This window comes from Pristis pectinata, chromosome 13 (genome assembly GCF_009764475.1).
Source record: "Pristis pectinata isolate sPriPec2 chromosome 13, sPriPec2.1.pri, whole genome shotgun sequence".
Lineage (NCBI taxonomy): Eukaryota > Metazoa > Chordata > Chondrichthyes > Rhinopristiformes > Pristidae > Pristis > Pristis pectinata.
The window spans coordinates 47,483,588-47,496,025 of NC_067417.1; the positions used below are offsets into that span (position 1 = coordinate 47,483,588).

A 12,438-nucleotide genomic window follows, 5' to 3' on the forward strand; every position below is an offset into this window, starting at 1 on the left:
GTGGTTTAAGAAGGCAGCCTGCTATCTTCTTTTGAGCCAGGAGTGACGAGCAATAACTGCAGCCCTGCCCAGGAGTGCCCCCATTCCCAGACTGAATGTTATGAATAGACAGGGAAGTAGTTTCCAATTATGAAAATGTACAAGGTAGGTGTATTCATGTGGTTAAGTAAGGTAGAGTTAGGATATGCTGTCAGTTTTTCCATATTTCCTTCTAACATAGGGGGCCATTCAGCCCATCGAGTGGATGTCAGCTCACAGAGCAACCCTATTCCTCCTCTAATTTTCCCTACAGCCTGTTCTCCCACCTTTCCCATCGACTCCCCCAAGAGTCCACCACTTGTCCGCACACTAGGGGCAACTTGCAGCGGGGAATTAACCCATCAACCGGCGCATCCTTGGGATGTGGGAGGAGACCGGTGCAACCAGTGGGAATCCACGCAGTCACAGAGAAAATGTGCAAACTCCACGCAGACAGCACCCGAGGTCAGGATTGAACCCGGGACTCCGGAGCTGTGAGGCGGCGGCTCTACATGCTGCGCCACTGTGCTGCCCCGGGTCGGACCTCAACAACAGAAGATATTCCTTTCAACAATGGGGTTCTGGAGCTGGCCTCTCCTATTCTGCGCAGTCCCTGTTAACGCTTTAACCCAACTGTTTCCTCCCTAGCGCCAAGAATTCTGAGACATACACTGTCAGCTGGCTAACCCGCATCAAGATAAATAATAACTGACTGTCACAGAGTCATTAGAATTATTTAAGATGCTGTCAGCAGCGCTTAGTTCCTAACTGAATGGCTTCTTTTCTTTCTGCAGAAGTGGCTATGACTTTGACTACGACTATTACAGAGACGGATTCTATGACAGGTATGTTGCCTCTGTGTAATTTCATCCCTTCACCCGTTTGCCTTCACTACTTTTTCCTGGAATTTTATTTTATTATGTGACAGCGGCAATTACTTCAACCGCCTGCAGCTCACGTAGGGTCTGACCTTTCGCAGAGCTGTTGAAATGCTTGTCTACCCCCTCCCAAAAGGCAGAATTTTATTTCTCTTCCTCTCCCTCCACACCCAGCTCCCTCAGATGCAATGTTGACAGCAATATGTAGCATAGAAGGAAGTCATTACAGCTATTGTAACTGTGTATCCATTGCAGTGCTCATTACAGCATTTGTAACTGTGTATCCATTGCAGTGCTCATTACAGCATTTGTAACTGTGTATCCGTTGCAATTCTCATTACAGCCATTGTAACTGTGTATCCATTGCAATGCTCATTACAGCATTACAGCCCTTAAGGCAAGAACTTGCGAGTGTAAATTGGGATGACATTTTTGAAGGGAAATGTACTATGGGGATGTGGTTGTTGTTCAGGGGTCTCTTGCAGGAGGTTTGGGATAAATTTGTCCCGGTGAGGCAGAGAAAGAATGGCAGGGTGAAGGAACCATGGGTGACAAGAGAGGTGGAACATCTAGTTAGGAAGAAGAAGGCAGCATACATAAGGTGTAGGCAGCAAGGATCAGATAGGTCTCTTGAGGAATAAAGGGTAGCAGGGAAGGAACTTAAGAAGGGGCTGTGGAGAGCAAGAAGGGGACATAAAAAGGCCTTGGCGGGTAGGGTTAAGGAAAATCCCAAGGCTTTTTTCACTTATGTGAAGAAGGATGGCTAGAGTAAAGGTAGGACCAATTAGAGACAAGGGTGGGAAGATATGCCTGGGAGCTGTGGAAGTGGGCGAGGTCCTCAGTGAATACTTCTCTTCAGTATTCACCAAGGAGAGGGGCCTTGATGACGCTGAGGACAGTGTTGGTAAGGTTAATGTTCTAGAGCATGTAGATATCAAGAGAGAGGATGTGTTGGAGCTGTTAGAAAATATTAGGACAGATAAGTCCCCGGGGCCTGACGGAATATTCCCCAGGCTACTCCGCGAGGTGAGGGAGGAGATTCCTGAACCGTTGGCTAGGATCTTTGAGTCCTCATTGTCCACGGGAATGGTACCAGAGGATTGGAGGGTGGCAAATGTTGTCCCCATATTCAGAAAAGGCAGTAGGGATAGTCCAGGGAATTATAGACCAGTGAGCCTTACGTCTGTGGTGGGCAAGCTGTTGGAACAGATTCTTAGAGATAGGATCAAGGTCTAGAGAATCATGGTCTGATCAGGAACAGCCAGCATGGCTTTGTGAAGCGCAGATCATGTCTCACAAGCCTGATAGTGTTCTTTGAGGAGGTGACCAGGAAGATTGATGAGGGTAGTGCAGTAGATGTGGTCTGCATGGATTTTAGTAAGGCGTTTGACAAGGTTCCATATGGTAGGCTTCTTCAGAAGGTCAGAGGGCATGGGATCCAGGGAAGCTTGGCCATGTGGATTCAGAATTGGCTTGCCTGTAGAAAGCAGAGGGTTGTGGTGGAGGGAGTGCATTCAGATTGGAGGGCTGTGACCAGCGGTGTCTCACAAGGATCGGTTCTGGGACCTCTGCTTTTCGTGATTTTTATTAATGACATGGATGAGGGGGTAGAAGGGTGGGTTGGCAAGTTTACAGATGACACAAAGATAGGTGGTGTTGTGGATAGTGTGGAGGACTGTCGAAGATTGAAGAAGGACATTGATAGGATGCAGAGCTGGGCTGAGAAGTGGCAGATGGAGTTCAATCCGGAGAAGTGTGAGGTGGTACACTTTGGAAGGACAAACTCCAAGGCGGAGTACAGAGTTAATGGCAGGATTCTGGGTAGTGTGGAGGAGCAGAGGGATCTGGGGGTCCATATCCACAGATCCCTGAAAGTTGCCTCAGAGGTGGATAGGGTAGTTAAGGAAGCTTATGGGATGTTAGCATTCATAAGTCGTGGGATCAAGTTTAAGAGCCGCGAGGTAATGATGCAGCTCTACAAAACTCTTGTTAGACCACACTTAGTGTACTGTGTCCAGTTCCGGTCGCCTCATTATAGGAAGGATGTGGAAGCATTGGAAAGGGTGCAGAGGAGATTTACCAGAATGCTGCCTGGTTTAGAGAGTATGCATTATGAGGAGAGACTAAAGGAGCTAGGGCTTCACTCTTTGGAGAGAAGGAGGATGAGAAGAGACATGATAGAGGTATACAAAATATTAAGAGGTATAGATAGAGTAGACAGCCAGCGCCTCTTTCCCAGAGCACCAATGCTCAATACAAGAGGGCATGACTTTAAAGTAATGGGTGGGAAGTTCAGAGAAGATATCAGAGGTAGGTTTTTTACCCAGAGAGTGGTTGGGGCTTGGAATGCACTGCCTGGGGTGGTGGTGGAGGCAGGTACATTGGTCAAATTCAAAAGATTACTAGATAAGCATATGGAGGAATTTAAAATAGAGGGATATGTGGGAGGAAGGGGTTAGATAGTCTTAGGTGAGGTTTAAAGGTCGGCACAACATTGTGGTACGAAGGGCCTGTATTGTGCTGTACTTTATATGATTTCTATGTAACTACATATCCATTGCAATGCTCTGGAAAATCATTTATTGTTTCCAGTTATGAAAGCACAAAACAGTTATGTGGTACAGGGAGGTGTATGTTTGTAAAATAAATATGGCCTGCAGCTTTTTAGGGGCAAATAACTGTTTTAGCAGATCACTGTGGTTAGCAGGAAACAGAAAGAACAGGCATTTATATAGCAGACAGATATTGCTGGGAAAACTCATCAAGTCAGGCAGCATCTGCGGAGAGACACGCAGTTAATGTGTCAGGTCGAAGACCCTTCATCAGTTTGGAAAAATGAGATAAACTACATGTCTTAAGTTTCAAAAGGGTAGAGCTGGTGAACAGATCAAGCTGAATGTCTGGGGTGGAAACCAAAGTGACCACAATTGCTTTTGGCGCTGTCTAGTTCCGTGCAGCTGATCTGTCTGTAAGAGCTTGCCGTCATTGGTCAAGGCATTACACACCAGAGTTGGAATGTCACGTTGCATCTGTGTAAGACATCGGTGAGACCGTACTTGGAGAGTTATGTGCAATTCTGGTCGCCCAGCTCTAAGAAGGATGTGATTGAGCTAGAGAGGGTGAAGAAAAGATTCACCGGGGTGTTGCCAGGATTTGAGTTATAAGGAGATACTGCATGGGCTGGGACTGTTTTCCCTGGAGTGAAGGAGGCTGAGGGGTGACCTCAAAATCGTAGATAGTTAGTCTTTTTTTCCCAAGGTAGGGGAGTCTGCAACTAGAGGGCATGGGTTTAAGGTGAGAGGGGAATGATTTAAAAGGGACCTGAGGGGCAACTTTTTCACACAGAGGGTGGTGGGTGTGTGGAAGGAGCTGCCAGAGGAAGTGGTCGAGGCGGGTACAACTACAACGCTTTAAAAACATTTGGACAGGGATGTGGATAGGAAAGGGTGAGAGGGATCTGGGTCAAATGCAGGCAAATGGGAGTAGCACAGATAGGAACCTTGGTCAGCATGGACAAGTTGGGCCAAAGGGCCTGTATGACTCGATGACTGGAGAAAACAACCACCTGCTGGAACTTCAAGGTACAAAACACAGCCGCGGCTGGAGATCTAAAGTAAAAGGAAATACTGGAAATACCAGGTAGGTCAGGAGGCATCTGTGGAGAGAGAGAAACTGCACTTTTCCACATTTACATATCACCTCCTAATGGAGCACATCACTGAAAGCTGAACAACCAAGCATTGGGACAGAGCTGAGAAAGGACACTGTGGGACTCGTGACTCGAAGAAGTAGATGGTAGTGGAGATGTTGAGAACAAGAATCCCAGTATGGTTTATCCCATACAGATGGTCATTAAAAGGGCAAGTGTGATGGGTAAGAGGCCAGTGTTGGAAAAGCACAGCAAACTTGGGGGGCCCTGTGGCTGGAGTATCGTGATGTTGGGGGAGAGCCTCAGAAGAATTTGAAAATGATGACGAGAATCTTAAATTGAAAATGGTTGTCTAACCAAGCCTCAAATTGTCATCGAGTTCAACAGCATGGAAACAGGCCCTTCAGCCCAACTGGCCCCTATCAAACAAATTGCCTACCTAAGCTCGTCCCATTTGTCTACATTTGGCCCATATCCCTCTGAACTTTTCCTATCCATGCACCTGTGCACATGCCTTCTTCAATGCTGTGATTGTACCCACCTCTACCACTTCCTCTGGCAGCTCGTTCCACATACCCACCACCCTCTGTGTGAAAATGTCCCCTTTAAATCCTTCCCCTCCCACCTTAAACCTGTGCCCTCTAGTTTTAGATTCCACTACCCTGGGGAAAAGGACTGTGACCATTGACCTTATCTACGTCCTTTTTGGCTTTATAGACCTCCATAAGGTCACCCCTCAGCCTCCTACACTGCAGGGAAGATAGTCCCGGCTTGTCCAGTCTCTCCTTATAACTCAAACCCTCCGGTCCCGGTAACATCCTCGTGAATCTTTCCTGCACCTTTTCCGGCTTAATGACCTCCTTCCTATAGCTGGGTGACCAGCACTGCACACAGTTGTGATGGGTAATTAGAATGTGTTTTTTGCCATTAAAGTTGCACATTTAGTGTTAAGTGGAGTATTTGAGGCGATGGGACAAAGGCAGTTCTGTATTCACTGCTCCTGAGTCTTTGCAAGTTTAGGAAGAAACAGAATTCTGAAATATGGGAATGTGGTTGAGAGAGAGGGGCATCTGAGAATGATGAACAGTTGTTCCTTTAACTTACTGTTTAAACCCACCAACGGTTTAGCCTCCTGAAGGTTCAGTATCTGCTTCCCTCACAGCGGGTGCTGTTCACATGTGTTGATCTGTTGTGTTGCTTGTTTGAAACTTTCCCGAAACCCAGGAAACTTGCCCTCAACCCTCCAATTCTGTCTCCCCAACCTGGATGGATTTTCTTAATTAAAAACCTAGTGCGAAGCATGAGTGTGCACCCTGTGCAGTGTGCACATCCCATTCGCAGTCCAAAATGTTAGTCTTAAGAATTTTGTGGCGTATCTGTAGCGGAGCACATGATAGGGAAATATTTAACATCATGTCACAGCTGACAGGTTATTCTGATTGTGTCTGTCTCCCAGTGTGAGGTGGATTACTTAATTTATATTGCGGCCTGTTCTGCTGTTACATAGTTAGCACAGGCTCAATTAAGGGAGTGACTGCTACAAGAGGCAGAGAAGTTTAAGTTGTTCGCGGGCAGAGCAGTGGTGTAGCGGTTAGAGCCGCATCCTCGCAGCGCCAGAGACCCGGGTTCGATCCTGACCATGGGTACTGTGTGTGTGGAGCTTCTAGTTTCCTCCCACTTGCCAAAGGTGTGCGCCTTTTCCTGTGCTGTACCTCGCTATAACAACAAATGGCTTCCTTCATGAGCAGAAGGTGTCCCAGTCTGCTTCACGGGAACATGAGGAGAATTCAAACTTCGTCAACGATGGTAATATTAGAGGATTAAGTGAGTTTCAAGCAAGTCCAGAGGAGGTGAAGTAGAGAGGTCTGAGTTGGAAATTTCAAAGACTGGAATCTGTGAGATTCAAGGGATGGAGAGGATCAAAGCTTAGGGTTTGGAGAATGATCGACATTAGAAAACCTGAGTGCATAAGCCCGTGTTTTTAAAAATGTGCCAAACTTGATATTGTGGGAGTCAGAACCGGTGTAATTCAGCAAGGATGTTTGTGATGGACAAGCAGCTCTGGGAGAGGAAACAGGCTGGCTATTTTTGATGACCTGCAATAAATAGGAAAGGATTGCTCCAGTTAAATCTGGAGGTGACCGTTGCCTTGGGCTCTCAGAGTCTAATGGAACTTTTCACAGCAGAACACGGAGGAGCGAACCATGGGTGTGTTGGCCATGTTTCCTTCCATTAGTCACCAGTTTAGCTTGTGCTCTCTGCAGCGTACAAACCAATTACCAGCTCCTTGTGGAAGAATCCAATGAGTCATTTCTGCTGTGCAGCAATGTAATAAGCCCTCCTTGTTCCAGAAGGGAACATTTGATGCGACAGTTCGTCAGCGCTAAAAATGTATTAGTCCAGAGTTTGCAATCTGTGGCAAGCAATCTAAGATAAGATATCTTTATTAGTCACATGTACAGTGAAATGAATCTTTTGCATAATGTTCTAGGGGCAGCCCGCAAGTGTCGCCACACTTCCGCCGCCAACATAGCATGCCCACAACCTCCTAACCCGTACGTCTTTGGAATGTGGGAGGAAACCGGAGCACCCGGAGGAAACCCACGCAGACACGGGGAGAACGTACAAACTCCTTACAGACAGCGGCCGGAATTAAACCCTGGTCGCTGGCACTGTAAAGCATTATGCTAACCGCTACACTACTGTGCCTGTCTACGCAGGCCACTGACTTCTGAAAAATATTCAGCCTTAACTTATATGTTTCCCTCAGTGAGAACTCACACTCAAAGAGCTGACTTGACACAGCCTTCTGCAGCATAATGGGAGCACGCAGGGATGTGGGAGAAAGAACAAGCCTTGTCCAAAACAGAACAGAAAAAACCTTCGACAGCCAGCTTATCCAGCTGTCAAAGCTGCAAAGAGAAATAGATGTTTCTGTTTCTTCCAAGGATACTAAATCCTGTTAACTTTTTTGAAAATTTCAGAAAAAGAAATTTTGAAAAAACTAAAACAATAAACAAAACTAAAACATTAAAGTAAAACAATTACAAAGAAATCGAAATATGCTAATTGCCTCTAGTGGTTGTTGCCTTCCACTGGAGGAGAAGTCCCTGTGGTGGGCACAGTTTAGTTCAGGTTTTCATTGCCCAAACGGCAGCCCCCACTCTGGATTCTGTGCCGAGAGCACAGTTGGAACATGGTTGAAAAACGCATGCAGCTGCCAGCAGCTTTGGGGCTTCCCCTTCTATGCCTGCGGACGAAGTTTGGCTCCATGCATCTGTTGCATCTCAGTTCAAATTTTCGTCAGTGCCAGATTTCTTAAAGCATCAGTAAATTATTCTGTTGATTGTTGATTCAGGAAACCGCAGGGGTTTCTACCTTCATTCAGGTAGAAAGTCTGCTCCTTGAGGACTCCAGGCAGTTATGGCTCACTGCTGACTGCTCTCTTTTTCCACCTTTTGCCAGTGCCCTGTCCTGTCCTGTGTTACCTTTGCTCACTCTCCCAGTGGCATTGTACTCCTGGCACCCTCTGTAGATTTCAGCAACTTTAAAGAGCTTCAGAAAACCTTGGACAACCACAGCAATCAAACCCAGCAGAAATCAACCAGCAAAGAACCTGCCTTGTAAGTGGGCAGGGGTAGGAGACACTGTTGATATAAGATAAGAGAGATAAGATCTCTTTATTAGTCACATGTACATCGAAACACACAGTGAAATACATCTTTTGCGTAGAGTGTTCTGGGGGCAGCCCACAAGTGTCGCCACGCTTCCGGCACCAACATAGCACGCCCGCAACTTCCTAACCCGTACGTCTTTGAAACATGGGAGGAAACCAGAGCACCCGGAGGAAACCCACGCAGACATGGGGAGAACATACAAACTCCTTACAGACAGTGGCCGGAATTGAACCTGGGTCGCTGACGCTGTAATAGCGTTACGCTAACCGCTGTGCTACTGTGCCTGCTTCTTGCTGGGTCAGCCGTGTAAGGTGAGGAGGAGCATTTGGTTATCATCTCTCCAAGCTGGCAGTGCTGACAACAAATCAGACATTTCATCTAACTTTCCAAACCTCTGGCATTTATTAACTACATGCACTGTCACACCCACTGCAATATTCATCCAGTCCAATTCATCCCACACATTTGTATGCACTTGTTCGACACTGTTTTGGACTGAAAAGCTACCTTCAGTGGCAGAACACAGCAACGTACCTGAATCTTGCACCCAGTAATTCCATGATTCCTCTTTTCCTGGTAAGTTAGTTCAAAGTGTTACTTGAGCATCCTTGGATGCATCAAATGCATTGAGTAAACAAGTCAAGTTGAATTTCTTGTCATGTGCACAGGTACAGTGAGGTACAATGAAAAACTTGCATCAGCATCACAGGCACGTAGGTTCTGACAACACGCAGGACATAAATTATACATAAATTATACCAGACAGTGAAGAAAATAAAAGACCGTGCAAAAACAAGACATGAGTGCAAAAAAAAATCGAAGGTAAGTCCATGGTAATGCAAGAGGTGGTCCGTAGTGTTCCGTTGCTGAGCTAGGGTTAGGGGTGTGCAGGTCGGTTCAAGAACCTGATGCTGGTAGGAAAGTAGCTGTTCCTGAACCTGGTGGTGTGGGACTTCAGGCTTCTGTACCTCCTGTCCGATGGTAGCAGCGGGAAGCCCCAGATGGTGGGGATCTTTGATGGTAGATGCCGCTTTCTTGAGGCAGCGCCTCCTGTAGATGCTCTCAGTGGTGGGGAGGCTGTGCCCATGATGGACCGGGCTGTGTCCACTGCTCTCTGCAGCCCCTTGCATTCCTGTGCGTTGGAATTGCCGTACCAGGCCATGATGCAACCAGTCAGGGTACTTTCAACAGTGCATCTGTTGAAGTTTTTGAGTATTTGGTGACATGCTAAGGGTCCTTAAGCTTCTAAGCAAGTAGAGGTGCTTAAGCACCTTCTTCATGAATGCATCTATGTTCACAGTCCAGGATATGTCATCCCAGACGTTAGTGCCCAGGAATTTGAAGCGGCTTACTCTGTCCGCCTCTGACCCACCAATGAGAACGGGTACATAGTCTCTCAACTTCCCTTTGTGAAGTCAGCGCTTGGCTCTTTGGTTTTGTTGACGTTGGTCATGAGGTTGTTATTGCGGCACCACTGAACCAAACTTTCTACCTCGCTCCTGTACGCTGACTCATTCCCACCCGTGGTTTGGCCAGCGACAGTGGTGCCATCAGCCAATTTGTAGATGGAATTGGAGCTGTGCTTAGCCACACAAGAATATGCCACATGATCCACGCACACCATGCCTGTTTTATACTCTCCTCGAGCCTTCCCTCAGCTAATGGTATCACCACAGTCCTCGACTCGCATCTCCCTCATATGTTTAACTGTCCTTCCCTTAAATTATCTTTCTCAGCTTGTGGTGGTGAATTCGAGTTTTGTCGCCCTTTGGACAAAGAGGCTTATTTTTCTCTATTTTGTTCCTTGGTGACTATCTTACACTGAGGGCCTTTGGTTGAAAACACACTCTATGTGCCAGATCTCATTTTCGAGCCCCGTATAATGTTGTCACTCAACCTAAAGGCACGGTAGTGTAGCGGTTAGCGTAACACTATTACAGCGTCAGCGACCTGGGTTCAATTCTCGCTGCTGTCTGTAAGGAGTTTGTACGTTCTCCCCGTGTCTGCGTGGGTATCCCCCGGGTGCTCGGATTTCCTCCAACATTCCAAAGACGTACGGGTTAGGAAGTTGTGGGCGTGCTATGTTGGCGCCGGAAGCGTGGCGACACTTGCGGGCTGCCCCCCAGAACACTCTACACAAAAGATGCATTTTAGTGTGTGTTTCGATGTACATGTGACTAATAAAGATATCTTATCTTATAAAGGGACCCAAGGGGTTCATCAACTGCATGGTTCTTGTAAATCTATTTTGCACCATCTCCTTTACTATTACATCCCTTTTATAATGCGGTGACCAGAACTGTATATGTGACAACAAATGTGGTCCCAGCAAACCTTCGACACAAGCTTCAAAACCATCTCTCTGGAAATAAACCCTGATCCTTGGTTTGCTTTCCAAATGACCTTATCAACCTGTGTCATAGAAACATAGAAAACCTACAGCACAATACAGGCCCTTCGGCCCACAAAATTGCACCGAACATGTCCCTACCTTAGAAATTACTAGGCTTACCCATAGCGCTCTATTTTTCTGAGCTCCATATACCCATCCAACAGCCTCTTAAAAGACCCTATCGTATCCGCCTCCACCACCGTTGCCGGCAGCCCATTCCACGCCCTCACCACTCTCTGAGTAAAAAACTTACCCCTGACATCTCCTCTATATCTACTCTCCAGCACCTTAAACCTGCGTCCTCTTGTGGCAACCATTTCAGCCCTGGGAAAAAGCCTCTGACTATCCACATAATCAATGCCTCTTATCGTCTTATACACCTCTATCAGGTCCCCCCTCATCCTCCGTCGCTCCAAGGAGAAAAGACCAAGTTCCCTCAAGCTGCTTTCATAAGGCATGCTCCGCATTCCAGGCAGCAACCTTGTAAATCTCCTCTGCACCCTCTCTATGGCTTCCACATCCTTCCTGTAGTGAGGTGACCAGAACTGAGCACAGTACTCCAAGTGGGGTCTGACCAGGGACCTATATAGCTGCAACAATACCTCATGGCTCCTAAATTCAATTCCACAATTGATGAAGGACAATACACCGTATGCCTTCTAAACCACAGAGTCAACCTGTGCAGCTGCTTTGAGCATCCTATGGACTCAGACCCCAAGATCCCTCTGATCCTCCACACTGCCAAGAGTCTTACCATAAAAACTATATTCTGCCATCGTATTTGACCTACCAAAATGAACCACTTCACACTTATCTGTGTTGAACTCCATCTGCCACTTCTCAGCCCAGTTTTGCATCCTATCTATGTCCCACTGTAACCTCTGATGGCCCTCCATACTATCCACAACACCTCCAACCTTTGTGTCATCAGCAAACTTACTAACCCATCCCTTCACTTCCTCATCCAGGTCACTTATAAAAATCGCAGAGTGATTTCCCCTCTCACGGAGTGTCACCTCTCAGTAATTAGCGCACTTGTACCCCCTTTCCCACTGTACCCCATTACGTGTAGAAATTAATTTGCACTCTCACTGTACATTTTTGAGCATTGTTAAACATCATCACCCTCTTTGCTGGAAGTCCAACTGGTATTGCAGTCCCCAATTCCATAAAATAGCATGGTTCACTCAATATACGTTTTACCATTGTGTGTCCAGTTCTGTCGATCTTTAAGAAAAGTTATGGCAGTTTTGTTAGTGAGCCACCAGCCTCAAATTGTTCAGCTTCATGTTGCCAGAAACTCACCGTGATCATTTATTTAACTGACAAACCGCATTAGGCTTTTGTTGAAGCTTGTGGCGTTTGGTCTCGGTGTAACTACGGGTGTTGCATACGCAATTACACAGAGGTACCTTATTCAATTACCTTCCATCAGAAGCAATTACACTGAGGAAGCCCTTAATTGTTTAGAACGCTGAGACCTAATAGTGCATATAATTAACTAGAACCTTCTGTAATTGAAGAAGATATGTTTTTATTTTTTTGTTTAAGTGTATTATTTTCTGTGCTCCTTGCTCCTGATACCTTATAGCTTCACTGAACAGTTAATGTCCGCTTCATTTTTTACTGTCCGTCCTGTAGATGCTTGCCTGGAGATGTGTGCTGGTAGATCATGTGTCCACTGGGTTCTCCTTTCCTCCAGTGTCCTGGCTTCAATTGCTGAAGCTCATTGGGAAAGCATTTACAAGTCAATACCCCAGCCAGGGTATTAGTACAGGAGCACCCCACCCTCCCCAATCCAGTGACCCTTCACAAGGGAGAGGT

General features: G+C 46.5%; 1 protein-coding gene across 4 annotated transcripts in view; it reads left to right on the forward strand.

The window, feature by feature from the left end:
• The window catches only part of LOC127577400 (RNA-binding Raly-like protein), a 666,428-nt gene that overhangs the window by 578,023 nt on the left and 75,967 nt on the right, over nt 1-12,438 (forward strand). For all 4 annotated transcript variants that reach the window (XM_052028581.1, XM_052028582.1, XM_052028579.1 and 1 more), the window contains exon 4: nt 813-863. In XM_052028581.1, the coding sequence (XP_051884541.1) occupies nt 813-863 (51 nt within the window). The remainder of the gene's footprint in view (nt 1-812; nt 864-12,438) is intronic.